This window comes from Pleurodeles waltl, chromosome 4_2 (genome assembly GCF_031143425.1).
Source record: "Pleurodeles waltl isolate 20211129_DDA chromosome 4_2, aPleWal1.hap1.20221129, whole genome shotgun sequence".
In the NCBI taxonomy this organism is placed as follows: Eukaryota; Metazoa; Chordata; class Amphibia; order Caudata; family Salamandridae; genus Pleurodeles; species Pleurodeles waltl.
Genome location: NC_090443.1, coordinates 949502677 through 949530456, shown reverse-complemented (window position 1 = coordinate 949530456; position 27780 = coordinate 949502677). Strand labels below are relative to the sequence as shown.

General features: G+C 46.9%; 1 protein-coding gene across 1 annotated transcript; it reads right to left on the bottom strand.

Annotated features, from left to right (window-relative positions):
• LOC138293962 (autotransporter adhesin BpaC-like) lies at positions 1-27780 on the bottom strand. The gene is made up of 3 exons (XM_069233225.1): positions 27761-27780; positions 9761-9822; positions 1-4100 (listed from the first exon to the last, which is right to left on the bottom strand). The coding sequence occupies exons 1-3, from the start codon at positions 27778-27780 to the stop codon at positions 1-3; spliced, it is 4182 nt and encodes a 1393-aa protein (XP_069089326.1).

The following is a 27780-nucleotide window of genomic DNA, read 5'->3' as shown; positions in this document are numbered from 1 at the left end:
CTATGTCTGTGTTTTTCTTCCGGTGAAGTCCACTGTAGGTGCATCATCTATGACTTTGCTGTCCATCATCAGAGCTGTGCACTTCTGACTGACGGACATTCTGAGTATGCCCCCATTCTGAGTGAGAGTGGCTACAGATGCCTCATCCAAGACTGCGTGGTGAGTGAGAGTGGCTACAGATGCCTCATCCAAGGCTGCGTGGTGAGTGAGAGTGGCTACAGATGCCTCACCCAAGGCTGCGTGGTCAGTGAGAGTGGCTACAGATGCCTCATCCAAGGCTGGGTGGTGAGTGAGAGTGGCTACAGATGCCTCATCCAAGACTGCGTGATGAGTGAGAGTGGCTACAGATGCCTCATCCAAGGCTGCGTGGTGAGTGAGAGTGGCTACAGATGCCTCATCCAAGACTGCGTGGTGAGTGAGAGTGGCTACAGATGCCTCATCCAAGGCTGCGTGGTGAGTGAGAGTGGCTACAGATGCCTCATCCAAGACTGCGTGGTGAGTGAGAGTGGCTACAGATGCCTCACCCAAGGCTGCGTGGTCAGTGAGAGTGGCTACAGATGCCTCACCCAAGACTGCGTGGTGAATGAGAGTGGCTACAGATGCCTCACCCAAGGCTGCGTGGTGAGTGAGAGTGGCTACAGATGCCTCATCCAAGACTGCGTGGTGAGTGAGAGTGGCTACAGATGCCTCATCCAAGGCTGCGTGGTGAGTGAGAGTGGCTACAGATGCCTCATCCAAGGCTGCGTGGTGAGTGAGAGTGGCTACAGATGCCTCATCCAAGGCTGCGTGGTGAGTGAGAGTGGCTACAGATGCCTCACCCAAGGCTGCGTGGTCAGTGAGAGTGGCTACAGATGCCTCATCCAAGGCTGCGTGGTGAGTGAGAGTGGCTACAGATGCCTCACCCAAGGCTGCGTGGTCAGTGATAGTGGCTACAGATGCCTCACCCAAGACTGCGTGGTGAGTGAGAGTGGCTACAGATGCCTCACCCAAGGCTGCGTGGTCAGTGATAGTGGCTACAGATGCCTCATCCAAGGCTGCGTGGTGAGTGAGAGTGGCTACAGATGCCTCACCCAAGGCTGCGTGGTCAGTGATAGTTGCTACAGATGCCTCACCCAAGACTGCGTGGTGAGTGAGAGTGGCTACAGATGCCTCATCCAAGACTGCGTGGTGAGTGATAGTGGCTACAGATGCCTCATCCAAGGCTGCGTGGTGAGTGAGAGTGGCTACAGATGCCTCATCCAAGGCTGCGTGGTGAGTGAGAGTGGCTACAGATGCCTCATCCAAGGCTGCGTGGTCAGTGATAGTGGCTACAGATTCCTCACCCAAGACTGCGTGGTGAGTGAGAGTGGCTACAGATGCCTCACCCAAGACTGCGTAGTCAGTGAGAGTGGCTACAGATGCCTCATCCAAGGCTGGGTGGTGAGTGAGAGTGGCTACAGATGCCTCATCCAAGGCTGCGTGGTGAGTGAGAGTGGCTACAGATGCCTCATCCAAGGCTGCGTGGTGAGTGAGAGTGGCTACAGATGCCTCACCCAAGGCTGCGTGGTCAGTGAGAGTGGCTACAGATGCCTCATCCAAGACTGCGTGGTGAGTGAGAGTGGCTACAGATGCCTCACCCAAGGCTGCGTGGTGAGTGAGAGTGGCTACAGATGCCTCATCCAAGGCTGCGTGGTGAGTGAGAGTGGCTACAGATGCCTCATCCAAGGCTGCGTGGTCAGTGATAGTGGCTACAGATGCCTCACCCAAGACTGCGTGGTGAGTGAGAGTGGCTACAGATGCCTCACCCAAGACTGCGTGGTCAGTGAGAGTGGCTACAGATGCCTCACCCAAGGCTGGGTGGTGAGTGAGAGTGGCTACAGATGCCTCATCCAAGACTGCGTGGTGAGTGAGAGTGGCTACAGATGCCTCATCCAAGGCTGCGTGTTGAGTGAGAGTGGCTACAGATGCCTCATCCAAGGCTGCGTGGTGAGTGAGAGTGGCTACAGAGGCCTCACCCAAGACTGCGTGGTGAGTGAGAGTGGCTACAGATGCCTCACCCAAGGCTGCGTGGTGAGTGAGAGTGGCTACAGATGCCTCATCCAAGACTGCGTGGTGAGTGAGAGTGGCTACAGATGCCTCACCCAAGCCTGCGTGGTGAGTGAGAGTGGCTACAGATGCCTCATCCAAGACTGCGTGGTGAGTGAGAGTGGCTACAGAGGCCTCACCCAAGACTGCGTGGTGAGTGAGAGTGGCTACAGATGCCTCACCCAAGGCTGCGTGGTCAGTGAGAGTGGCTACAGATGCCTCATCCAAGACTGCGTGGTGAGTGAGAGTGGCTACAGATGCCTCATCCAAGGCTGCGTGGTCAGTGAGAGTGGCTACAGATGCCTCACCCAAGACTGCGTGGTGAGTGAGAGTGGCTACAGATGCCTCATCCAAGGCTGCGTGGTCAGTGATAGTGGCTACAGATGCCTCACCCAAGACTGCGTGGTGAGTGAGAGTGGCTACAGATGCCTCATCCAAGGCTGCGTGGTGAGTGAGAGTGGCTACAGATGCCTCATCCAAGGCTGCGTGGTCAGTGAGAGTGGCTACAGATGCCTCATCCAAGACTGCGTGGTCAGTGAGAGTGGCTACAGATGCCTCACCCAAGACTGCGTGGTGAGTGAGAGTGGCTACAGATGCCTCACCCAAGACTGCGTGGTCAGTGAGAGTGGCTACAGATGCCTCACCCAAGGCTGGGTGGTGAGTGAGAGTGGCTACAGATGCCTCACCCAAGACTGCGTGGTGAGTGAGAGTGGCTACAGATGCCTCATCCAAGGCTGCGTGTTGAGTGAGAGTGGCTACAGATGCCTCATCCAAGGCTGCGTGGTGAGTGAGAGTGGCTACAGATGCCTCATCCAAGACTGCGTGGTGAGTGAGAGTGGCTACAGATGCCTCACCCAAGGCTGCGTGGTCAGTGAGAGTGGCTACAGATGCCTCATCCAAGGCTGCGTGGTGAGTGAGAGTGGCTACAGATGCCTCACCCAAGGCTGCGTGGTGAGTGAGAGTGGCTACAGATGCCTCATCCAAGGCTGCGTGGTGAGTGAGAGTGGCTACAGATGCCTCATCCAAGGCTGCGTGGTGAGTGAGAGTGGCTACAGATGCCTCATCCAAGGCTGCGTGGTCAGTGATAGTGGCTACAGATGCCTCACCCAAGACTGCGTGGTGAGTGAGAGTGGCTACAGAGGCCTCACCCAAGACTGCGTGGTGAGTGAGAGTGGCTACAGATGCCTCACCCAAGGCTGGGTGGTGAGTGAGAGTGGCTACAGATGCCTCACCCAAGGCTGGGTGGTGAGTGAGAGTGGCTACAGATGCCTCATCCAAGGCTGCGTGGTGAGTGAGAGTGGCTACAGATGCCTCATCCAAGGCTGCGTGGTGAGTGAGAGTGGCTACAGATGCCTCACCCAAGGCTGCGTGGTCAGTGAGAGTGGCTACAGATGCCTCACCCAAGGCTGCGTGGTGAGTGAGAGTGGCTACAGATGCCTCACCCAAGGCTGCGTGGTGAGTGAGAGTGGCTACAGACGCCTCATCCAAGGCTGCGTGGTGAGTGAGAAGGGCTACAGATGCCTCATCCAAGGCTGCGTGGTGAGTGAGAGGGGCTACAGATGCCTCATCCAAGGCTGCGTGGTGAGTGAGAGTGGCTACAGATGCCTCATCCAAGGCTGCGTGGTGAGTGAGAGTGGCTACAGATGCCTCACCCAAGACTGCGTGGTGAGTGAGAGTGGCTACAGATGCCTCACCCAAGACTGGGTGGTGAGTGAGAGTGGCTACAGATGCCTCATCCAAGACTGCGTGGTGAGTGAGAGTGGCTACAGATGCCTCATCCAAGGCTGCGTGGTGAGTGAGAGTGGCTACAGATGCCTCACCCAAGACTGCGTGGTGAGTGAGAGTGGCTACAGATGCCTCACCCAAGGCTGCGTGGTGAGCGAGAGTGGCTACAGATGCCTCACCCAAGGCTGCGTGGTGAGTGAGAGTGGCTACAGATGCCTCATCCAAGGCTGCGTGGTCAGTGATAGTGGCTACAGATGCCTCACCCAAGACTGCGTGGTGAGTGAGAGTGGCTACAGATGCCTCATCCAAGGCTGCGTGGTGAACAGTGGTGATGGATGAAGTGAATTACTGGTCAAGGGCAGAGTTTTCTCTTTTTTTAGCTATTCGTCCTTGGAAAGGACTTCTTTTGGCTCTTTCCAGTTAGTGATGGGTCCACTCCCCTTATCTGTGGTCACTTGCCTTGATCATTTGTCAGGTTTAACTGGAGGCTCTGTGTGCGTGATTGTGTGCTTTTTTGGTGATCAGTGAAAAGTGGGGCTATCACCGGCTCCGTGTGTGCTTGACAAGATGGCGGTTCATTGATTCGTGCTGCCTTTGTCTTGGTGGGCATGCCAGCCTATATACCCTACCTCTGTCCCCCCACCCCAAACTTGTTCATCCAGTTGGAGTAGGTTTCTAGCTACACAAGGCTTGTGCGTAGCTCAGTATGATCGGGGATTAAATATAATCAGCCGTATCTGTCAAAATTGATATTACCCTTGACTCCATACTACAGAGCGTCATGGGCTAGCATTGGAAAGGTTAATGGATTTAGCTTACAAGACCTTTTGGCTTTACTACCAGTAGTGCACTTTACAAATTCCTGATTGATTGACTAATGTTTTGTAGCTACGCAGCATGGCTAAAAAAACACCATGTTATTTTGAAGGCACACACATGCATTCAGAACGCATTTTTTATGTGCCAATCTGAAATGGATTGGTATATAAAAAATAAAAAAAATGAATGCAAAAGTGTTGTTTTAAAATGTAGGGTGAAAGTGCTTTAAAAACAATATTGTATGAGCAGGTTGCAAGTTTGGTTAGGGATGGTAGATGAAGGTTAGCAGGGTGAAACAACATGACAGGTATTCGGAGAAGCAATAAGAGGGATAACATGGGTAAAAGAGAGTAACATGGAGCACTGGGCGAGGAAGAAGCACACGGGCAATAAAGGGTCAAATGATTTTGATGAAGACGTAAAAGGCGTGAGAGTGCAAGGGGTGACACCTGCGAAGCACGTGCAGTCTCTTGAAGTGCTTGAACAGAAAGAAAAAAGTGGTTCCCTGAAATCAAGTGGAGGAAGCACAGAAGCCAACAAATCAAAGAGATGGTAAAGAGGCTATGCTCCATGGAAGGGACAAACACAGGATGGACAGGCTTAAACAGGGACAGCCGTCCAATAAAAAGCAAGCAAATAAGAGTGAGGGTAAAGCCAACCATTGGTAAGCAATAGACAGACTGCCAGCCTCCATATGTCCTTGACAAGCTTACAATATGCCTTTTACAGGCAGACAACTTCTGCTGTCTGGCAGGTTCAGTCTTAGAATGAAGACAATCTTCTCAAGCACTGAAAAATTGAATGAAAGTTTTAAAAAGGCGGTAGTTTGGTTAGCTTACACTTATCCTTACTTGATCTTAGTCATCCATGTGGGATACACACTGGCCCCTTTGAGCCAGTAACTCATACTTGTTTGGACAGCCAGACAACTCTGTACAGGAGTGCAGAGCAAACATGCTGGCAGGAGCAGATTCCCATGTGAAGCCCTGAATGACGCCCTGTGGAGCGATAGAGAACTTTTCTACCTGAAAGAGGAGATGGGCTGAGCGTACAGTGGCAAAACTCTGGTCCCACAAAGATCTTCCCAGCATGGTGTGTCTGCATGGAGGATGTTTCATAGAAATAAGATTAAAAATAGTCCCATAATTCCAATAGTTCAGTGGGCCAGGAGAAGAAAAGAACTAATTAAGCAACGTCTGGACCAAGGTTCTACAATATTGCCAGTCTTCGACGAGCCAGTGAGCCTCCACCATTTTCAATTTGCCACATTCTCTTTGCGAGCCCATATCATGCCATTCCTAGTTCCAGATGCACCAGAGATTTGCATGCCTTCAAACCTCCAGCATGGAGTCTACTTCTTTTGGCTGGCGAGGTTATCCTCAGTCCAGACCCACCTGAACCATGTATTTTAGCCCTTATAATTTCAGATATATTTTCATTTAAGGTCACTGTTGAGACCTAAACCTAAAATCCATTTTCCAGCAAGGCTGATGAAGCCATTGGAATCAATGAGTGCCGCTGCCTCCATTGGTGACCCTCCACAAGAAAAGTACAAATACAAACATTAGATTTTGAGATGTGCAGCCTGTGAATTGAAGGTATCCCAAAGGGAGCCGTGGTGGCCGATGGGCACTACATCTCCACCTTTGATATAAGACACATCTGCAGTTTCATTACCTGGTTTTTAGATTACAGTAAACTGTGTTCTGACAGAATGCCATTGGTCAGTCCCCCTGTCTCCACTGAATTTGGACACTGAGCCTCGAAAGGCCCTGAACCGCACCACTGACTTCTCTGGACTGACCATTGTTGTTTTGGAGATTGCTGAGGCTTTAAACTACTGAGTCACCCAGCTTGGTACACAGTGTCCCTTTATAAACTCTTCAACCTGAAGTACAGAGTCTGTACGCCAAGCATAAAACGTTCAAACCCTTTACATGGATAGGTCCTCATATAACGACAGACTCAAAAAGTTCTGAAGTTTTCAGATGTGGATCAAGTAGAACTCCCTAGAATAATATTGTCCCCAGGGCCAGAGCTATAGAACATCTATTGCCTGTTTTTATGGAGATATAAAAATGTTCGGGGAGGTATGTCGGACCCAGATGACATTGGCACCTTTTTCACCACTGTCTTATTTTGATCTGCTCTTTTTAGTTACCTCTAAATGTTAAGTTGATTTTTCTAAAGTTAGAGGTTGAGATTAATATTTGCTGTGCCATTCTGTATCTGAGTTTCTGACATCTTTTACTTCCTAAAGTAACTACCTGTATGAAATCAAGTGTTGGGGGGAGTGTACTAGTGATCTGCCACTTGATGCCAATGATAAACTCAGTTCCCACTTAGAATACTGACCAGTAACCCCTGACTGCCCCAAGACCCTCACAAGCAACCCCAGTGCAACTGTGCAAAGGAATTGGTTTGACTCCCTAGTTTAGAGTTAGTTGCATCCAGATCTTCCAAACACAGTGACTGGGAAACCATAAGCTATAGAAGGATGGTTCCCTCATTTCCAAGATAAACTTGACAAGATAGCCAGATACAAAAATAACAAGACGATGGATGGAATGCTTGAATTCATCCCAGCCGCTGGCAATTGCTTGGCCTGCATCCCAATCTGTCATTTTTTACCCTCCATGCCAGCTCAGTTTGGACTCAGACATATGCAAATCATTCTTGACTGTGCTCCTCATGGAACAGTCCAGCAGAGCTGCCATGCCAGGTCCTCCCTTAACCGGAACACACTCATTTTTATACTTTAGTGTGTCACCCTAAATGGGACGAGTATGCACAGACATGGGTCCCACGCAGTGTCACTTGAATCGAGCTGTACTTGGCTGATGAGCCCACGACTAGGGCGAAACTGGTCCTTGGTTGCTTGTGTTCTGTTTCACGGAGGACCTGGCCTGACTTTTCGAACTGGACTCTTCTAATTGGAGCATGGTCAAGAGTGATTTGCATATAGCTAAGTCCAAATTGAGGTGACATGGATTGGGATGCGACCTGAGCAATTACCAGTGGCTGAAATTAGTTCAAGCATTCCAGCCATCATTTTTTTGTATACTTTAGTAGGCCTAACCGAAGGCCTACGTACAGTAACAGAGTATCACTGCATTAGCAAAATGTCACAGTACCATATTGAGCACGGAAATCTAATGCAGGTTACCACCCAAAGGCAGAATTGGACTTCTCCAAACACAAATGGGGAAAAGTTGTGGGAAATGTAATTATTAGTGGCTCTTTACCTGCACGTGTGAAAAATGCTACATCAGGGTCCCAACAGACATTCTGACTATTGAACTGATTTCTTACCAGAGATTTTGCTCCAAATGTAGGTCCAGGTGTCAGGTCCCTTCAAACTTTCTTTGACTATTTGAATTTTCAGACAGTGTCTAGAGCCCAAAGTAGTGTTAAACTGTGTACAGGATGCCAGCTTACACGATGAAACTGGTATCTCACCCAGTGCAGGTGTTTTCTTTCCGTTCTGCTGCCTTAGTCCAGAATCTACAGAGGGATGAACATGACCACAATTACCACATTGCTAAGAAAAAAACAGGGCAGGATGAGCTACTAGCTTAAGGAAGCGTTAAACTTGGGATCTGCAGAATTATGCCTTCTGCACAAATTTCAGTGATAAGATAGGCCAACTCAATCATTATCTGCTGTAAATTAAGCACTGTTTATGTTCGATACAGTAAGCTTCTATCAATAATAGCCAATCAAGGCTTTGGGACAAGCATCCCTTGTACAGGCCTTCGACAATGGCAAGCATGCTTTTAGAGCGCATATTTACCCTCATGGCCTTCTAGGCACTATTAACAGATGGAGGTTGTTACTTAGCACCGCGTAACTCACTTCTTCAACCCCGGGAGGATGGAAGTGGCCACTAGCCAGTGACCGCCTGTCGCAGTATTTCACGACGGGGATTTCGTGGATCGCGAGCTTTTACAATGCGCGTCATTGGCCGTCAGTGCAGCTTCAGGCGCGAGCTCTCCAGGGCTCTAGATACAACTGGAGTGAAGCACGTGTTCCCGCGACAACAGCACCTGTCCTGCTTCAGCACAGGTGCCACAGTGAGTTAATGTCCCACTTACCCCCCTGTCACTCAGTGTCGCCACAAAGACTGCCTAGGATCGGAGGTAATCTGCTCCTGTCAATCAACACCTCATAATACTGCCAACAGTTGTCACTCCACCCTCGTCCAAGACCGGGTTACAAAAATAGAAAATTAATGCAAAAGGTCTTCGACTGGCAGACGGGGCAAAAGGACTAAACAATAAGGACTGGAGGCCATATGGTGTGTTTATCTAGAGCAGGCATCGGAGCGAGAGAGATAACTATAGCGCCTTGAGCCAGGGGGCGCTACCTACCGGCAAATGCAACATTTCCATATTGGTAGGACGGAGATTCTGCACATCCTCACATTTCAGAAAGAAACTGCTTTCCTATCCTCTCTCTGGTGGGAATGCCTAGAACTGGCTTCTGACACCAATATTTTTTTCATATTAAACTCTTTATTTGATATAGTTAATCGAACAGTAATTTTGCCTTGTTTTTGCACTGGTCAACTGTAATAAAAATAATGAACACTACACACACAGAATCTTTTTAGATGCTAGGCTGCTATTAGAGTCGTGCTTCTTTTTTGATCGTAAATAGACAATCGTAAGTATTAATATTACACGCAGCAGACTATTTCCAAGTGCTCAGATAACAGGTGCTATTACCGCCCATCCTAAAGGGTACTCTTTCTATGAACTCCGGAAGTAAAAATGCCCATTTATTAAACACCTCAGATTATAACCTCAGATTATAACTAGGACCGTGGGTAATGAATGCTTGTATTACCAACCTTAATGGTTACTCCTTTTACCTATCCCAGAATGAGCACAATGACCCTTTATTTTAAACACTTCAGATTACAATTATTTTAGATAATGGCTATTTCTCTTACAAAACTTGATGAAACCCCTCAATAAATCGCTAAGGGATAGGTTCCTAAATCCTTTAAACACGTAGTCGTTCTTCCACTTCGGAAGAAACCTTGTGATGACCCAAAATGTGTTAAAAATTATTTCCCTATCTACTCGTTGCCATATCCTACTAAAATTCTGGAGGCACACTTAGCGCACTTAGCTGTGTAACCACTTACAACTATCAGATTTTTTGCCCGGGCCGAGCACGCAGCCTGTGATGCTGTCAGCCACTGATGACCTGAGAGTGGACAGAGAAGGAGAAATTGTGACCGCACTGATGTCGTTGGACCATTCTGCCGCTTTTGATATGATCGACCATGTAATTTTGTTGGATTGACTAAGAGTGGCAGGGTTGATGGGCTCAGCCTTGACAGGATGACATCATTCCTCAAGGACTGGACAAGTGGTACAACTCAGTCATTGGTGGTCAGCGTCTCCTCAGCTCATGTGTGGAGTACCTCAGGGCTCTGCACCATCACCTCGCATGCTTAATATCTGCATTAGGTCCTTCATTAGCATGCTGTCCAGGAAAGTCTGCCGCTTACATAAGTACACAGATGGCTCACAACTCTTATTCACAATTTAGTTTCCTCTACCTTTCATGAAGTTTTCCAAACCAGCTAAAACTTAACACCAACAAGACTGAGATTGTTATTTTAAACCAGTGGTTTCCAACCTGTGTTCCGGGGACCCCTGGAGGTCCGCAAAGCCTACTTGGGGTCCGTGACTGCTTAGAAAATTAAATAATATTACCAGATTAATAAAGGGTATATAATTTAAAAATACAAAATGTAAATCTGAACATTTTAAAATTCTCTATAAACGTGAAGGAATTTAAAATCGGGGCTAAAAATTAAGTTAGTGCCCTTATTTTGATTAGTGGCCTCAATTGAATATAGAAAAGGGCCAACCTTCCCATTACATTTTTTTTATATTTTTTTGTGAATTAAATAAATGGTTAAATAGTTTGTGCTTTTGCTTGATAAATGCTTGTTTCTGTGATCTTTTGTGAGTATTGTTTTGCATTTCAAATCATCAACAGTGTTTAGGCCGGGGTCCTGGCTTCCTGTAATGACCCAGTTGGGGGTCCCCGAATTCGAAGAATGATTCAGTGTGGGTCCACAGAAGTCAAAAGGTTGAGAACCACTGTTTTAAACAGTTGGTGAAGCCTGTACTGGCCACCTGAATTGGGTAAACCCCCCACTCCTAAACTATCTGTTAAATATCTGGGGGTTGTGATGGACAACCATCTAGCTCTGGGGGCCCAAGTGAGCTCTGCTACTTCGACTTGTGCCTTCCTTTTAAAATCTTTTAGGAAGCTTACAAACTTTCTTCCTCAAGAAGACCTTAAGCCAGTAATAGTGGCTACTAGTCTTTCTTGTTTGAAATATGTTAAGTCTGTTTACCCAAGGCTTCCGGCTAAGATGACTCAGAGACTTTAGGTAATTCAAAAGTAGGCGGCTCTTCTCATTTTCAGAGTCCTGAGCAGGTCTCATGTGTCCCCTGTTTCATTATGAAAATTACATTTGGTGCCCTTTAAACAGAAGGTGCAGTTCAAGAAGTGGTGTTTAACATTCAGAGCCTTCTATATTCTGGCTCCGTCATTTCTTAACAATAAAATAAGGAAGTATGTGCCAGGGCGTTTATCGAGGTCTGCTGACTTGAATATCCTAATTACTGCTGTTAATAGAAGAGCAAGAATGGGAGGTTATAGTTTCTCGGTGACGTGATGCCCACTACACCGTGGAACTCCTTACCGCTGTGCTTACGCCAGGAGAAAAAAGTTTACTAAATTTAGAAGATGCCTGAAAACCTGGCTCTTTAGGCGGGCCTTCAAGAAATAGTTTTTGCTCAGCTGTAGCACCTTGGTTCTTTTGTATTCATTTCCGTATACATTACCATGAAACCTATGGTGACCATGCACTTTATTAAAGAATCATTAACATTACAGCACTCATTTTATTAGTTTCAGAAGGAAACAGGCGTTGGCAAAGCCAATAGGTCTCAGATTTAAAAGCTAAGTAATTGGCCTTGCCAGCGCTTGTTTTCACTGGCATGCAAATATATCTGCCTGTAGTTTGCAGTTTTGAAATGGGCTTCCTACACAAAAAAAACTATTTTAAGATGGGTGCTATCCGTCGTAATACATGTGCATCACGACGAAAGCTGTGTTGTCACAGACGTGTACACGGGTGTTGTAGCTTGTGCATATGTCGTAATGCATATCGGCCATTTTAATTTACCTTTCATGCCATGTTAGAACAGTAGATTCAAATGTATAAACGTTTTTAAAAAAAACAGCCAATAAACTGTGTGGCCCAGCAGAACTGGGTAGCTGGGTCATCATAAAAAATAAATAAAAAATGTAAAAACACAGGGAGCAGAAAACATGCATGGAGCTAGAATGGATGAAAAAGATGCAAAGCAGTCTGGCAGCACTTAAAAGCTACAAGGCCCTTGTAAAAACAAAAAAGAAAACATTTAAACAAGCATTGGCAACGCCAATCAATAGGTGCGGTTTTAAAGACATTTTGAAAGGTAATGTGAAGCATTACAAGTAAATAGCATGGGAATGGATATGTATTTATGTGGAAAGCAAAAACTGTAGAATAATATTGGTGTAGGTTAAAAGGTCAGGTGACAGTTGCACTGTCAAGCCGGACCTAAACATCCATGTAGGTTAATGACTGCCCTGCTCGCATCAGCTGGGATGATCACATGGAGAGGGCATGTGTGATTACTTGAGTGTGAGATTTCTGAAGAGATGAGAAGGGAAAGACTGAACTGAATGTTGGTTGTATGTAAGTGTCCAAAGAGGTGTCAGCAGAGACGGATGCTGTAGCCAGAGTCTTCCCTAAATACCAGCAATACAAGAGATTCCTAGAGTAAACTCATTCGTATAATAGTTGCCCTGGGGTCCTCACCCCTGTTGCGGTAGAGAGTCCAGCAATATTAAGAATCAGGGGTCATCTTCATCTGAGTTAAAGACCTCCTTCTGTTTTGGTGGTAGTCTAGATATGTATGTTTTATGAAACTCTCTACTGAAGCCATCTGGCCCATGACCCAAAGAAGATTTTAGACTTTTTATACCCAATTTAAATTCCAGTTCGTCAATAGGTGCTTCTAACTCTTGAGTATTCTCTAGCATTGGTTTTGGAAATGACAATCCCTCTAAAAAGTATGTCTCTGTACCCTCATGATTTTGCTTTTTAGTTTCCAGTTTAGCATATTCGGATATGAACGTTTTCTTTTTCTTTTGCATAATATTGGAGGTCTCCCCCTGGAGTCAGCAATCCAATCACTTCATCCCTATTAACTTTATCATTGAGTGAACTAGCCAACCGACAGTGAGCTTTGTCTCCTCTTTCATAGGCTTTGCGTTTTAGTGCAAGGAGAGCTCTTTCTGCTTTATTGAACAAAAGGACATGTTGTTGCCTTCTTACATTGATCAGTATTTTGTAGCCAGTTTTTTGTGCCTCATGTTTGCATTTTATGGTCATTCTCCCACCTAGGCTATATTAGACCTCTCTTCCTTTTGGCCACTGCTACTGGACAACCTCAGATAAGAGCTTTAAACATGTCCCAATATTTTCCTGGGGAGATATCTTCTATTTTGTTAGTTCCTACGTAATCATCTATGGCTCCAAAAATGGCAGCCCTGTTGGCCACTTCCTGGAGTGGATATTTAGCTAAACTCCATTTCCTATGTCTGTGTGTCTGAGTACGTGTATTAAATATGATTGATATGGGTCCATGGTCTTATACTGCTAATGTTCCCATATCTGTGTCAATTAGTGCTTTCATCGCACGGCTAGATACCCAAATTATATATGTCCTGGAGTATGAATGGTTTATTGGAGAGACAAATATGTATAATGTTTCCCCTTCATGTGTTACCCTTTAGGCATCTATAAGACCTAAATACTGGAGCTGTTCCTGGATGACTTCCGATAGTTCCCTATTTGCTAACCATGAGGTGGTGATCCATTGTTGGTTCCTCTACATCACTGTTTTAAAATCCCTCATGCCCATAAGGAGCCCTTCTGTAAATCCCCACAATTTTCTCAAGGTTTTTTCTAGTAGACATAAATGTGGATTTTTTATGGAATCCCGTGTCTCTCTTGTCGCAATCTGTGTTAACTTGTTTAGTGAAGTAGAATCCTACTTTAAGAGGATCATGATTTTGGTTGGAAACAAAACCCACCCTTTTATTGACAACTAGTAACTCAATTTCTGTCAAAGTTACTTTACTCAGATACACAACAAAATAGTTTTCTGGCTCACTTCCCTTGCTGGGTCATGCCTCTGCTCTTAGTGTTGTTCTCTCAGAACTCCTAGTTTCTGTTCTTTCCTCATTCTTGTCCTAAACAAAGGTTCAGATGCTTTGTGCAGGGCGAGCCAAAAAGTAGATGGGGATGTTGCCAGGGATTGGGTTGATCTTACCGACTTTTAGATGACCCTGGATAGGTTTCATCACCTCACCATCTAGAAAGCTGAAAGTCCAATTTAGTGGAGTAGGTCTCTATCTTTGATTTCTTTTTCTTTTTTTTCTTTCTTTCTTTCAGCTTATAGGAGAATGTAGATTTATTCTAAAGTTGGTCAACATCTTTTTCAATTTGTTGACCTTTGAGGTGGTCAGGAGCTCTTTAAGCTCACCATAGTGAGGAGGGGCCCGGCGATGAAGCATGCCACCTTGGTGAGTGAAAACATTTGTTCATGTCTGGTGTGAGGTCCACGTTACCTTCACTGTCTGATCGGGGCAGGGCCAGACTGGGAATCATAGGCTGCCATGGCAAAAATGTTCAAGCCAGCACTGCTACCTTCCCGGTCGCATTCTCATCTCTCTCTTCTCTCGGTTTCCTTTTTCACCAGCTTTCTTGAATGATCCATTCCCCCTGCCCCCCACCCTCCTTGCCACCTGCGATTAACTAGGGAGGATGGCAAAAGTGATAGAGGAGCCAGCAGTGCCCGCCTGCCCTACAAACCGGCCTCCAAAGGCTGCAGCCCACTGGGAAAATGCCTGGTAGAAAACAGGCAGTCCGGGCTTGATCAAAGGCCTTCAGCTTTCAAACATTAAGCATATGTCTAGCTGGAATTCACAGTGTCCAGTTTGGGAGTATTCAGCCAACCTAGTTAAGGAGTCTGAGATCAGGGGAGTGTGTTGACCACAGCACTATCCTGTTCCCTGCACCTGAAATACAGAGTGGGTGTGTAAGACCGACGTCTCATGATCTGTCCTTTCCTTGGACCCTCTGTGGCCTTATCAATGTGTCCCACAAGACTTGGGATCTGGGTTGGCGTGCAAGCCTGGGTCTTAAGGCGTGTTAAACGAGTCACCATCCACACCCTTTGAATCCTCATCGAAACTGTAGCTCTGACCTTGATCACCTACATTATGGTCAATGGATCCACAAGATTGTTGTTTCCTTCTGTGGGGCTGTCGTCCTTGATCCTTATCATAAGTCCTCGAGTGACTTTTGGTCCAGATAATAGAGTAGCAGCCCTACAACTAGGCTGGGCTACAAGGCACAATGTCTCTGGCTGTGAAACCCCCCATACTTACTGATCATGCACCAATGCACCAAAAGCCCCTTTGAAGCTCTGTAACTGCTACTACATAAGCACAGGCATAACTTACATTATCAGACTGCAAGGTAACGTAGACTATATAACTTACAAGGGTCCTCATCAGATCCCAGTTCGTGTCCTTGTGTTATCACTCGCTGTTAAGTTGTTGCATGTTCTACGAAGTGGAACGAGACAGACTCCTTGGTTAAAAAGAAGCCGATACTTATAGAAACACAGACATAAATGTTCACTGAGCAAAAATGGAAATGACTAGTTGTTATAAGCCTTCAAACGTGGTATGCATTGTTCTGCTCTGGGATAATCTCATTCAGACTTCTTTCAATGTCACAGTGATTTTTTTAACATGCTGGATGTTTACTTATCATTGTATTTCAAAGTCAATGAGCTCCTTATGTACTCACAGGGATTTCGATATACTCCTACCTTTGGTACTGTCTTGCAGTGCAGGTAGCTGCTTCTCCCATAAAAAAGAAGCACTGGGAAAGCCAATAGGTTTCGCCTTTGGGAGACAAAAGCTATTGGCTTTGCAAATGTCTTTTAGTCATCTTGTACAGCAGCGTAGAGTAGAGTGGAGTGGCATGGTATAAAGTAGAGTGGAGTAGAGTGGTATAGAATGAGGTGGCGTGGAGTGGAATGATGTAGTGTGGAATAGAGTGGCATAAAGTAGAGTTGAGTAGAGTGGCTTGGAATGCCAGTGAGTGAAGTGCCTTAGAGTAAAGTGATGTAGAGTAGACTTGCATAGAGTAGAGTTGCATTGTTTGGAGTGGAGCGGGTACAGTGGTGTAGAGTGACACTGCGAAGTGGAGAGGCATGGTGTAGAGTGGAGTACAGAGATTTACATTGGAGTGGCATAGAGTGGAGTGGCATAGAGTGATGTACAGTGGAGTAGCTTGGAGTGGCTTAGAGTAAAGTGGAGTGGCATTTAGTGGAGTAGAGTGTAGTGGCATAAAGTAGAATGGTGCAGAGTAGTGTGGCATAGAGTACAGTGGCATGGAGTAGAATGGTACAAAGTAGAGTGGTGTGGAGTGCAGTGGCATACAGTGCAGTGGTGTAGAGTGGTGCAAAGAAGAGTGCACTGGCATAGAGTAGAGTTGTGTAGAGTTGAGCGGTGTAGAGTGCAGTTGCGTAGAGTGCAGTGGTGTAGGGTGCAGTGGTGCAGAGGACAGTTTAGTGGCATAGAGTAGAGTGGTGCAGGGTAGAGTGGCATAGAGTGGTGTAAAGTACAGTTGCAGAGAGTGCAGTTGCTTACAGTGCGGTGGCACAGAGTGCTGTGGCATAAAGTGAAGTGGTGTAGAGTGAAGTGGCGTAGTGTGGTGCTAGAGTGGTGCAGAGTAGAGTACAGTGGTGTAGAGTGCAGTGGTGTAGAGTGCAGTGGTGTAGAGCAGAGTGGTGCAGAGTAAAGTGGCATAGAATGTAGATTGGTGAAGAGTAGGGTGCAGAGTAGAGGGCAGTGGTGTAGAGTGCAGTGGAATAGTAGAGTGGTGTAGAGTGGCATAGAGTGCAGTGGTGTAGTGTGCAGTGGCATAGAGTGGTGCAGAGTACAGTAGAGTGGCTCAGAGTGCAGTTGCATAGAGTAAAGTGGTGCAGAGTAGATTAGAGTGGCATAGAGTTCAGTGGCATAGAATGCAGTGGTGCAGAGTAGAGTAGAGTGGCATTTAGTGGTGCAGAGTAGAGTGGTGTATAGTGCAGACGCTTAGTGTGCTGTAGAGTAGAGTGACATAGAACGTATCGGCGTAGAGTGCAGTGGCATTGTGGTGTAGGGTGGAGTAGCATAGAGTGCAGTGGAATAGGGTGGTGCAGTGGCCTAGAGTGCAGTGGCATAGCGTAGAGTGGTACAGAGTGGAGTGTCACTGAATGCAGTGGCATACTGTGTAGTGGCATAGAGTAGAGTGGTGCAGAGTAGAATGTAGTGGCGTAGAGGTGCAGTGGTGCAGAGTAGAGTGGTATGGAGTGTAGTGGCGTGCCACGTAGTGACAGAATGCAGTGGCATAGTGTGGTGCAGTAAACAGTAGAGTGGTGTAGAGTGTAATGGCATAGAGTGCTGTGGCATACAGTACAGTGGTGCAGAATAGAGTATGGTGCAGTGGCATAGAGTAAAATAGAGTGGTATAGAGTGGAGTGACATAGAATAGAGTGGTGCAGAATAGAGTAGAGTGGCGTAGAGTGCAGTGGCATAGAGTGATGCAGAATAGAGTCATGCAGAGTAGAGTAGCATGGAGTGCAGTGGCATAGATCAGAGTGGTGCACTGATATAGAGTAGAGTGGCGCAAAGTAGAGTGCAGTGGCGTAGATTGCAGTGGCATAGAATGATGCAGAGTAGAGTGCAGTGGCATAGAGTGAAGAGACGTAGAGTGCAGTGACTCAGAGTAGAGTGCAGTGCCATAGAGTGCAGTTGCGCAGAGAGCAGTAGCGTAAAATAGAGTGGTGTAGAGTAGAGTGGCATAGAGTGAACTGGCATAGAGTAGAGTGGTGTAAAGTAGAGCAGAGTTGCATAGAGTGCAGTGGATTAGAATGGTGTTGAGTAGAGAGGCATAGAGTGAAGCAGAGTAGAGTGGCTTAGAGTGCAGTGGCATGGAGTACAGTGGGGTAGTGTGATGACATACAGTGCTGTGGCATAGAATAGAGTGGTGCAGAATAGAGTGGTGCAGAGTAGAGTGCAGTGGTGTAAGAAATAATGTTGGAGAATTCTTATTTGGCAGGCACGTGGAATCACAGTCACACTTTACAGTACAAGTATAAGGGTATTCTTTGACACAATGACTGACAGGGCAGGGAGTTTTAGGGGAAAGATGCAAAATGGAACGGGGGATGGTGGGAGGGACTAGAAGTTACCTGGACAGGGATATGGGAGATGGACGGAAAACGTAAGCACTCATATAGAGTGCTTGAGCACAAAGAAAGAAGTAGCTCCTAGCTCAAACAACGGGAGCCAGTGAATGGGCACATGTACTTGGTCCATGCTCCAGGAGAGAGTCAAACACAAGAAAAGGACAAAACACCCACATGCTGTGACAAACGGTAGCGAAGCAAATGAGAGTGATACTGAAGCTAACAAATGGTAAGCTGTGGACGGGCTGTAAACCCACTCTATGTAAACAAAAGTCTCACAGAGAAGGTGCATGCGTTGACTATGTGAAACCTAATAAGACCCACCCCAAAGAGTTGCCATCTGTCCCAAAGAAACCTGCAAATTGATCATGTTTTAAGATTCTGCAAAGGCCCAGACATAATACTTAAACAAGACTTTATATACAATTTTCTATATTATATTTTTAACAAGGCTTTGCTGTCTTTGTTTAGTTTAACTAATAGTCATGGATCACTAAGGCAGCTCCAGGTCACATTTTAACTTGTTCGGTGCTGAGGACGGAATTATTCTGTCCTCAGCCACAGCGGTTGTGTGCTGAGGATGGAACGTTCTGTCCTCATCACATGACCAACAGATTTCTCTGCTGTAAACAGCAGAGGGATTTAATTTTTTGTTTTGTCACCTTGGGAGTTGGGGAACAGCTTCCCCAGACACCTGAGGTATTTTTTTTGGTTTCAATGTAATGACGATTGCACACACGGCGGGCTGACATCATTACGTTGAAAGTGAAATGAGCTTGTGTGGCTATCTCAGCCCCCTGAGCACCAAAGCACAAGGGAGAGGTATTGTTGGAAAGGGGAGAATTTCTCCTTTCCAATTGGACCTTTCCCAAGTGGATCTCTGCTTGGGGTGGCCCAAGAAGGACGCTCCCCAAGCAGGGATCCACCCCACTAGACACCAGGGATTTTTTTTGGGGGAACAGGGAGTGGCCCCTTAGGCAAGGGCTGCTCCCAATACTTGACAATTCATTTTGGCCATTTTCTGTCCCCCCGCCCCTCTCCTACTCTGGGGCAAATTGGCCTTATTATTAGGCCAAGCTGGTTCTGAGGGATCAGGAAAACACTAGACAACAGGGATTTTTATAAATATAGCTCAGAGAGCGGCCCTTTGGGAAAGGGTAGCTCCCCAATATGGGGGCCTTTTTGGGACATTTTCGGCCCTATTTTTAGACTGATCTGCCCCCCCCCCCCCCGGGGGGGGGGAGCAGAAAACCACTAGCTTCCAGGGAGTACTCTCTCTAATATTTGTATTTTATATTCCCAGCATAGTCATGCTCCCCACCCCCCAAAAACAGGGAAGAGCCTTTCTGCCCCCCTGGGGGTGGGGGGGTGCAGATGGGAAAAACTACCCCTATCCACTTCCTCCCCACTCCCTGGAGGGAAGAAAAAAATACTTTAAAAAAAAACATTTTATTGGTGGCGGCTGCTTAGAATGCTCATTGCCATGTCCTCACCCCCCTCCAAAACAGAAACAGTCTTTCTGCCCTCATGGGGGGTAGAGAGGGGCAACTACCCCATCTACGGCACCCTTCCCCCGGGGAGGGCAGAAAGCCCACTAGACACCAGTGATTACCCTTTTATTTGTATTGGAGGGGCTGCCCAGCATGGGCATGGCCATGCATCCACCCTCCCCCCCCCCACCCAAAGAAAAGGGAAAAAGTCTCTCTGCCCCCCTGGAGGAGGCACATGGGGGCAATTACCCCATTTGTCTACCCTGGTGGCAGAATGCCCACTACACTCTAGGGATTACTTTTTATTGTAGGGATGGGAGCTGCCCAGCATGGGCATGCCCCTACCCCTCAAAAATAGGGAAACAGTCTTTCTCCTCCCCAGCGGACTAAAGCATGTCATCCCAATGGCAAGCAAAAGGACATATTATTTTGTTTTGGTGTTGTTTTTACAGATTAGGCCAGGAGAGTTTGGTTAACTCCCAGATCACCCCACTTGCAAGGGTGAACAGCTGCATGTTTGGGGCTTGGGTAGGCTGCCACTTGGAAAAACGTACCAGACCCAGACAGTTCTGAAAACTAGACATCTGATGGAGTCCAGGGTGGTGTGCTTCGCGTCCATCCCACACCGTCTTTTTACCCACAATGCCCTTCAAAACTCAAATGTTGTCTAAAAACATAAATTTTTCCTTAGATTTCTGTGATGGAAACTTCCTGAACCAGCAGGAATCCACAAAATACCAACCAAGCAGCATTGACCCACTTTAGCTGATAAAATATGATTTGCCAAACATATGATTTGCCACTTATATGGTTGGACCTAGTGCAAGCAACAGGAACAAATTCAACCTATGTTGATAGGAGGCCCCACGCAAGGGGTTTCATTGTCCTTGGTTTGACAAGTTCCTGTCACGGCACTAGGCCCTGCTGCACACAAGTGGTGCAGCATTTTTGTTGGCACAAGTGGAACAATGCTGGGTAGTAGGATTTTGTGGATTCTTGCAGATTCTGGAAGTTTCTATCACAGAACTGTTAGGAAAATATGTGATTTCAGGCAATGTTTGAGATTTGCAGCAGTGCATTGTGGGTAAAGAACTAATGGGATCCATGCAACTCACCCTTCTCTGGATTCCCCTCGGTGTCCAGTTTAAAAAAATGTACAGGTTTGCTAGGTTTCCCTAGGTAATGGCTGAGGTAGGGCCCAAAACTCACGAATACCCACTTTGCCAAAAAGGGTCAGTTATGCACGGAAAAATTTGATGTATCCATCTTGTGTTTTGGGTCATTTTCTGTTGGAGACACTAGACCTATCCACACAAGTGAGGTACCATTTTTATCAGAAGACTTAGGAGAATGCCGGGTGAAATGACGTTTGTGGCTCTCTGCAGATTCCAGAACTTTCCATCACAGAAATGTGAGAAAAATGAATTTTTTAGTCAAAGTTTGGGGCTTGTAAGGGGTACGGGTTGAAACAATTGGTAAGAGCCACCCAAGTCACCACACCCTGGATTTCCCTCGGTTTCTAGTTTTAAACATTATACAGGTTTGCAGTGTTTCCAAAGGTGCTGGTTCGTGTCTTTAATAAAATCTAGCCTTTCAGACACCAAGGCTAGGAAAATCTCAATTTTCAAGACCAGAGGCTGGCTCACATTATGCTTGTTTAAAGCAGAGAGATCACGGATTGAGGTGAATGATCAACTTGTTTGCAAAAAAGTGTTCTAAAAGTATTACCATTTGACCAATCTGCAGATCTTAGAATATCTTGTAAATTGGCACCTGCCCAAAAGGCCTTGGAGGCCATGGCTCCCCTAACTGATTGGGCTCCAAGGAAAGAAATGGAAATGCCCGCTAGTGTCATGACCCATTTAACCCAAGGGCCTAAGGTAGGGACAGAAACAGGTTTGTGCGGTTTCTGAAAGGAGATTAGAAGTTGGGAAGAGGGGTGACTTCTGAGATCTGCAGTTTGTGAAATGTAACATTTTAAACAATTACCAATGCATAATTTGGTTTGAGAAGGGAAAAAAGGATAGTGTACAGTTGACAGATTAGTTTTGGTATGTCTATGAACTTGAAAATAGACACCCATAGAGGAGTAATGGGAAGAAGAGACATCAAGAGGTTTTACATCCGATACATGTTTGATAGAAAACAAACATAATAACATGATTAACTTTGAAGATAAATGATTAAGAGATAATTCATCAGTATCTGACCATGAGTGAAACAGATGTAAAACAAGATTAACATCTCGCATAACATTGTATTTAGGAATAGGAGGTTTTGCAAAAAGTACTCACTTTAAGAGACGGCTCACCAAAGGATGTTTACCAATGGGTCTTCCATCCACTACGATGTGTTCCGAAGAGATTCCAGATCTGTGAGTATTAACTGTACTATAGGCTTTGCCTTGGGCAGCGAGAGAAGCTAATATGTTTACAACCAGAGTGGCACTTGCTGAAAAGGGATCTGAATCCCTGTCCAAACACCAGCTATGCCATGCTAGCCAGGCTGATTTGTAAACCTTTGCTGTTCCAGGAGCTCAGGATTGTTGGATGAACTGGATAACTTCCTCCGAAATTCCTGGGTTCTCCGGGAGCCACGAAATCCTCCAAGCAACTAGGTATAGGGAACCCCCAGAATTTAAATTTGCCTGAGTCTCTGCGGATTGAGGAGTGGGCTGAGAAAGGGAGGGATGAGGATTGGGAAGTCTGAGGCTAGTTCCAATAGAGTTGGGTACCAAGGCAGGGATTGCCTGGAAGGAGTGATGAGAACTAGGGATAATTGTTATCTGTGAGCATGTGCTAGAATTCAGGCAGTGAAAAGGAAAGGGGAAAAGCATACATTAGTGATTGAGGCCATGTTTTGAAAAACTCATCTGTGGCCATAGCCAAAGGATCTGGTCTCCAACTGAAAAAGGAGGGGAGTTGAGTATTGATACGAGAAGCAAAAAGATCTACTGACATGATGCCGAAGGTTGAAGAAAGAATATTGTAGACTGAAGGATGAAGTTTCCAATCACTTGAATCGTATACTGTAGGTGTCTGGAAAACCAGTCCGCTATAGATTTTCAATTCGCTAGCGTGATATTCTGCCCTGACTGAAATGTTTCTTGGGAGGCAAAACTCCCAAAGACTCTTGGCTAATATTGCCTGAGGTTTGGACCTTGTACCTCCCAGACAATTTATGTATTTGACTGCTGAAAGATTGTCTATGCAAAGAAGAACTGTATGTTTTACTTTGTCTTTGATAAAGGACTGGATGTCAAAGGAACCGCCAAGCATCTCTAAACAATTGATGTGCAGTGATGAATCCTGTGCGGACCACGTACCTCCAGTCAAGAGATGACCACACCTTTTGCCCCATTCTTTCCGGCTTGCATCTGATTCTAAGACAAGATTTGGGGCAACAGAGAAAATTGTTCTCCAGTTCCAGGAGTCTAAATGAGTCGGCCACCAGGTGAGTTCTTCTTTGGACTCTGGATCCAAGGACTCTGGGTCCGAGTAAGCTAGACCTATGTGGAGATGATGAATTTTTGATCTCTGGAGCGCCCTGTAGAGTAGGGGATCTGGGAATATAGCCTGAAAAAGGAAGAAAGGAGACCCGCCAGATGAGCTATCGATCTGAGTGATCAGAGAGGAAGAGGTAGAGCATGACAGATTTCCTTTCTTTTTTTTTTTTAAATATATTTTTATTAACATTTTGTTTTTACACAGTTTCATGCTTGTACATATTACATGCAGTTTTGCGTACATTGTTGTATTCTACTTTTTTCTCATTGTTTGCATCTTTTATTATCATTAGACTTAATGATTTTTATTCAGTAGATTATGTACATTTACTCTATTAAGTTACCTTTCGTTACTGCAATTCGCTGTGCTGTGTATTAAACAATCCAACATCAAACCTGACCCCTTTCTTCTTTATAACTTGGGAGAGTGGTGTTTGGGGCTAGGTGTGGGAGGGTAGGGGTGATGGAGGGGAGATAGAGGTGAGGGGAGGGGGAACCCGAGGTGCTCGGTGTATAGTCTCTGCTGACAATCGGATTAATTTAGTTGGGCGTAGGGAAAGGAAGAAGGGGAGAAAGAAAGGAGAACAAAGGACCATAAACGGTCAACCTTTACGACTTCGTGCGATTGGCTTTCGTGGTTGCTAGTTTGGAGGCACTGTAATGTACTCGTTTTTGAATGAGGGAGGACGGGGGTCCGGGGCGCACCGGCATTCGGCGAAGGTGGCGGGTCGCTCACCCCGCCCACTGGTTATGTCAGGGGTCAGGGATTCAACTATCCACCCACCTTTATTCTTTATGCATTCTATGTGTGGTTTGGGTCTGATTTTGGGTGCCTATCTATATGTTTCCACCATTTGGTTCCGTCCTCAATGTGATTTGAGTTGCACTGGTTTCTCCTACTGAGTTTACCATTCTCCTATTTATATTCTCCCAGTTCGTCATTATATTCTCCCACCCCGGGGCTATAGGAACCTGGCGAATATTTCTGGCTTCTTCCGCCTTTAGGACCTGCAGTTCAGCTCTGGACCATGTTGATATATCCCTTTTCCAGTCAGATAATTGAGGGTGAGCCGCAGCCTTCCAGCCCCTCGAGATTAGCCGCTTATAAAGGGCCAAGGAAAGGTCCAAAAAGCGCCATTCCACTTTTCCGCATAGTGCTGCTGGTCTGAGACCCAGCAGGCACAGTTCAGGGGTGGGTCTCAAGTCAATTTCAAACAATTCAGACAGGGTAGGCAATATTTCCCTCCAGCCCGTCTGGATCACAGGACAATTCCAAACCATGTGGTCAAAGTCTGCCCCTCCTCCTCCACATCCCGGACAACTCCCCAAAGCCTCTCCGTATATACGGAACAATCTGTGAGGCGTGAGGTAGGTTCTATGCAAATAATTATACTGGATATATCTTAACCGTGTATTACGTGATATTTTCTGAGGGTAGGCCAGTGTCCTCCTCCATTCGGAGTCAGTTAATTCCCGCCCTATTGTTCCCTCCCATTTTCCTCTCAGCGACCGTAATGGATCCAAGGCTGCCCCTGCTTGGGCCCGATATATTTTAGTGATCAGATGTGATTCCTCTCCTAATGTCAACAGCGAGTGCAGAACCTCGTGTATTGTAGGCTCTGCGTTCACTGTGCCCCAGTGAGTCTTAAGAGTATGTATTAATCTCCCATAAAGCAGGAACTGCCCACCGGGAACCCCTTTTTCCATTAATTCAACGAATCCCCTCAGCACTCCCTCCTCGAAGAGTCCTCCCACTACTTCTATTCCAGTTGACAACCAGGGGCCAAGTCCGGTGTTTCCCGGCCCTTTCCCCTTGGGTTCTATGGCAAGCACCGCTAGTGGTAGAGCTGGGGAGTATGGGGGGCCCACTCCCACTCTCTTCATGCATCTTTTCCAGCATGCCAGCGCCACTTTTATCATTATATTGTTCCCAGGGGGGGTTATCTTCCTGTTTGTCATGCATGTCGCAATCCATGCCGAATCTATTGGTCCTTGGGCTGTGTATAGATCAAGTTGGCCCTGGCCCACTAGCCAGCCGGATATCCACTGTAGTTGGGATGCTAGATAGTATGCTTCAAAGTCGGGGGCTCCCAGGCCACCCGCATTGGGTGGTCTGCAAATAGTTGCAAGTGTAGTTCGTCTGCACCCATTGTCCCATATTAGTTCTCTGAGTATTGCATTCAGGTCGCGGAACCATGCTCGGGGTATTAGTATTGGTAAGTTGGCAAAGTAGTAGAGGAGTCGGGGAGCATGATCATCTTGGACAGCGCCACCCTGGCCATCACCGACAGCTTCAAAGAGCGCCAAAATTCTACTGAGGGTCTCAGGGATCGGAGCGCGCTACCAAGATTGCCCTCTCTTAAGTCTCCCATGTCATGATAAATCTGGATCCCCAGATATTTAAATGTCTGTGGGGCCCATTTCAGATCTATTGGGCATGTTGCTGGGCAACTATATCCGGGCACCAGGGGGAACACATATGTTTTATTACGATTAAGGCGCAATCCAGACACTACCCCAAATTCCTCCAGGGCGGACAGGGCCCAGGGGAGGCCACTCGCCCCGTCTCTAAGATAGATCAGGATGTCATCTGCATATAGCGATATAATATGGTCAGTAGGCCCCCACTGAATCCCTCTATCAGCTCCCTCCCCTCGTACCCAGGCCGCCAGGGGCTCCATCGCTAGGGCGAACAACAATGGGGACAGGGGACACCCCTGTCTGGTTCCTCGATGTACTGGGTAGGCTCCAGAAACTGTCCTACCTGTCTTGACCCTTGCCAGCGGGGATGAGTATAGCAGGTCCACCCATTCAACCAAGCCCTCCCCAGGCCCATCTTCAGCATTGTCGCCCTCAGGTAGTCCCACCTAATTGAGTCAAAGGCCTTTTCAAAGTCCACTGCTAGCAGGGTCCCGGTTGGCGGCTTCGATTCACTAGGCATATGTATGATAGAGAAAATACGCCTAAGGTTTAGGGAGGTGCTGCGACCGGGTATGAAACCGTTCTGATCAGGATGTATCAGGGTGGGCATAAGGGGCAACAGGCGATTGGCAAGGATCTTACTGAGGATCTTAAAGTCGCTATTTAGCATTGATAGCGGGCGGTAGTCTGTCACCGATGCTTCTTTGCTGTTTGTTTTAGGAAGTGGCACTACCAATGCCTCGCGCAATGTGCGTGGGAGTTCTCTGTTCTTTGCCGATTCCCTATACATTTCTAACAGTCTGGGGACCAGTAAGGTTTTATATTTTTTATAAAAGTCCATAGGAAGACCATCTGTTCCCGGGGTCTTCCCAGGGGCCAATTGTGTAATTGCCTCAACCGTCTCTTCCGCAGTCACTGGGCCCCCCAAGCCGACCCTGCCCTCTGGACTCAATACTGGCAGTGGAATCGTAGCTAGAAAGTTGTCAATGGTCCCCCTTTCCATGTCAGCGGGCCTCCTATATAGGTGTGTGTAGTATTCTCTAAATGCGTCATTTATGGATTCTGGGCTGAGTCTACGTGTACCTCCCCTGTCTAATACGCTTGCAATAGGGTCACTATCTCTATTCGGGCGCACCAACCATGCCAATAGTCTACCAGACCTTCCCTCCTCTGACTGTATGGATGCCAAGTGTCTTTGCATATTATGACATCTAAGTCGATCTTCAGCCTGGGAGCACTCTCTACGTGCACGATCGTATTCTTCGTCCACTTGCCCTGCGGTGCCCTGTTTCAGCTCCCCCTCGTGTATGACTCTCTCCAACGCATTTAATTCTCTCTCGAGCGTGCGTTTTATCCCTACTGACTGGCCAAGACAGTGACCCCGTGTCCCCACTTTAAGTGTCTCCCACTCCATGCCTCTGGAGGAAGTGGATCCCTGGTTAGTTTCTATAAGTTCTGTTAGGTAGCATCATAATTCCTCCCTATATGCCTGATCTTCAAGCGCTGTCGGGAGCATTCTCCATGCCGGTATGGGGGGTCTGTCCTGTGATGCTCTCCACGTCAGTAATAGAGGGTTGTGGTCTGATATTGTGCGGGCAAGGTATTCAGCATGGGTCACTCTACGAGCCAGTCCCGGAGTACAAACTATCCTATCTATTCTGGTATGTACCTGGTGGAGACCCGAATAAAACGAGTAGTCCCTAGTCACTGGGTGTTGTAACCGCCAAGCGTCCACTAGGCCCCAGGCGTCTAGCCACCCAACTAAGTTTTTAGCTGTTTTGGTTGATGCTGCTCCCAGCAGTGGGGGGGTAGATCTATCTAGGTCTGTGTCGAGCACTGCGTTAAAGTCTCCACCTATCAGTACTTCCCCCGTGTGTTGACGAGTAAGGTGCCTAGACAGAGTCATCATAAATGTTGTTTGGTCCTGGTTGGGGGCGTATATGCAACTCGGGGTCAACTGGAGCCCCTGTAATCTCCCTTCCAATATGACAAACCTTCCCTCATTGTCAATGTTGGAGGAATCAATCGTGAAGGGGACCCCCGCCCTAATCCAGATCAAGACTCCCCTTGCGTAAGCTGAATATTCTGTGGCGAACACCTGCCCCCTCCACCTCCGCCTTAGCTTCTCTCCCTCTCCGAATGCGAGGTGGGTTTCCTGTAGCATAGCTATTTGCACCCCTCTCCTTTTCAGAAAGGAAAGGATCCTATGTCTCTTAGCAGGAGTACCCATCCCCCTGACGTTCCAAGTTATGATATTATAATTCGCCATCCTATTCTAAAAGCCTGTTGCATGAAGGGCCGGCACACCCCAGGCCCCAATCGAGGCCCCCACAAGTATGTACCTTCCACATGTTCGTACCAT

Bases quoted from the DNA above. Each gene is read 5' to 3' on its own strand.
- LOC138293962 (XM_069233225.1), bottom strand. From the start codon at position 27,780: ATGGTACGAACATGTGGAAG. The intron at 9,823-27,760 runs GTACATACTTGT...GTCCACTCTCAG, and splicing joins ATGGTACGAACATGTGGAAG to GTCATCAGTGGCTGACAGCA. The intron at 4,101-9,760 runs GTAAGTGGTTAC...TTCACCACGCAG, and splicing joins GGGCAAAAAATCTGATAGTT to CCTTGGATGAGGCATCTGTA.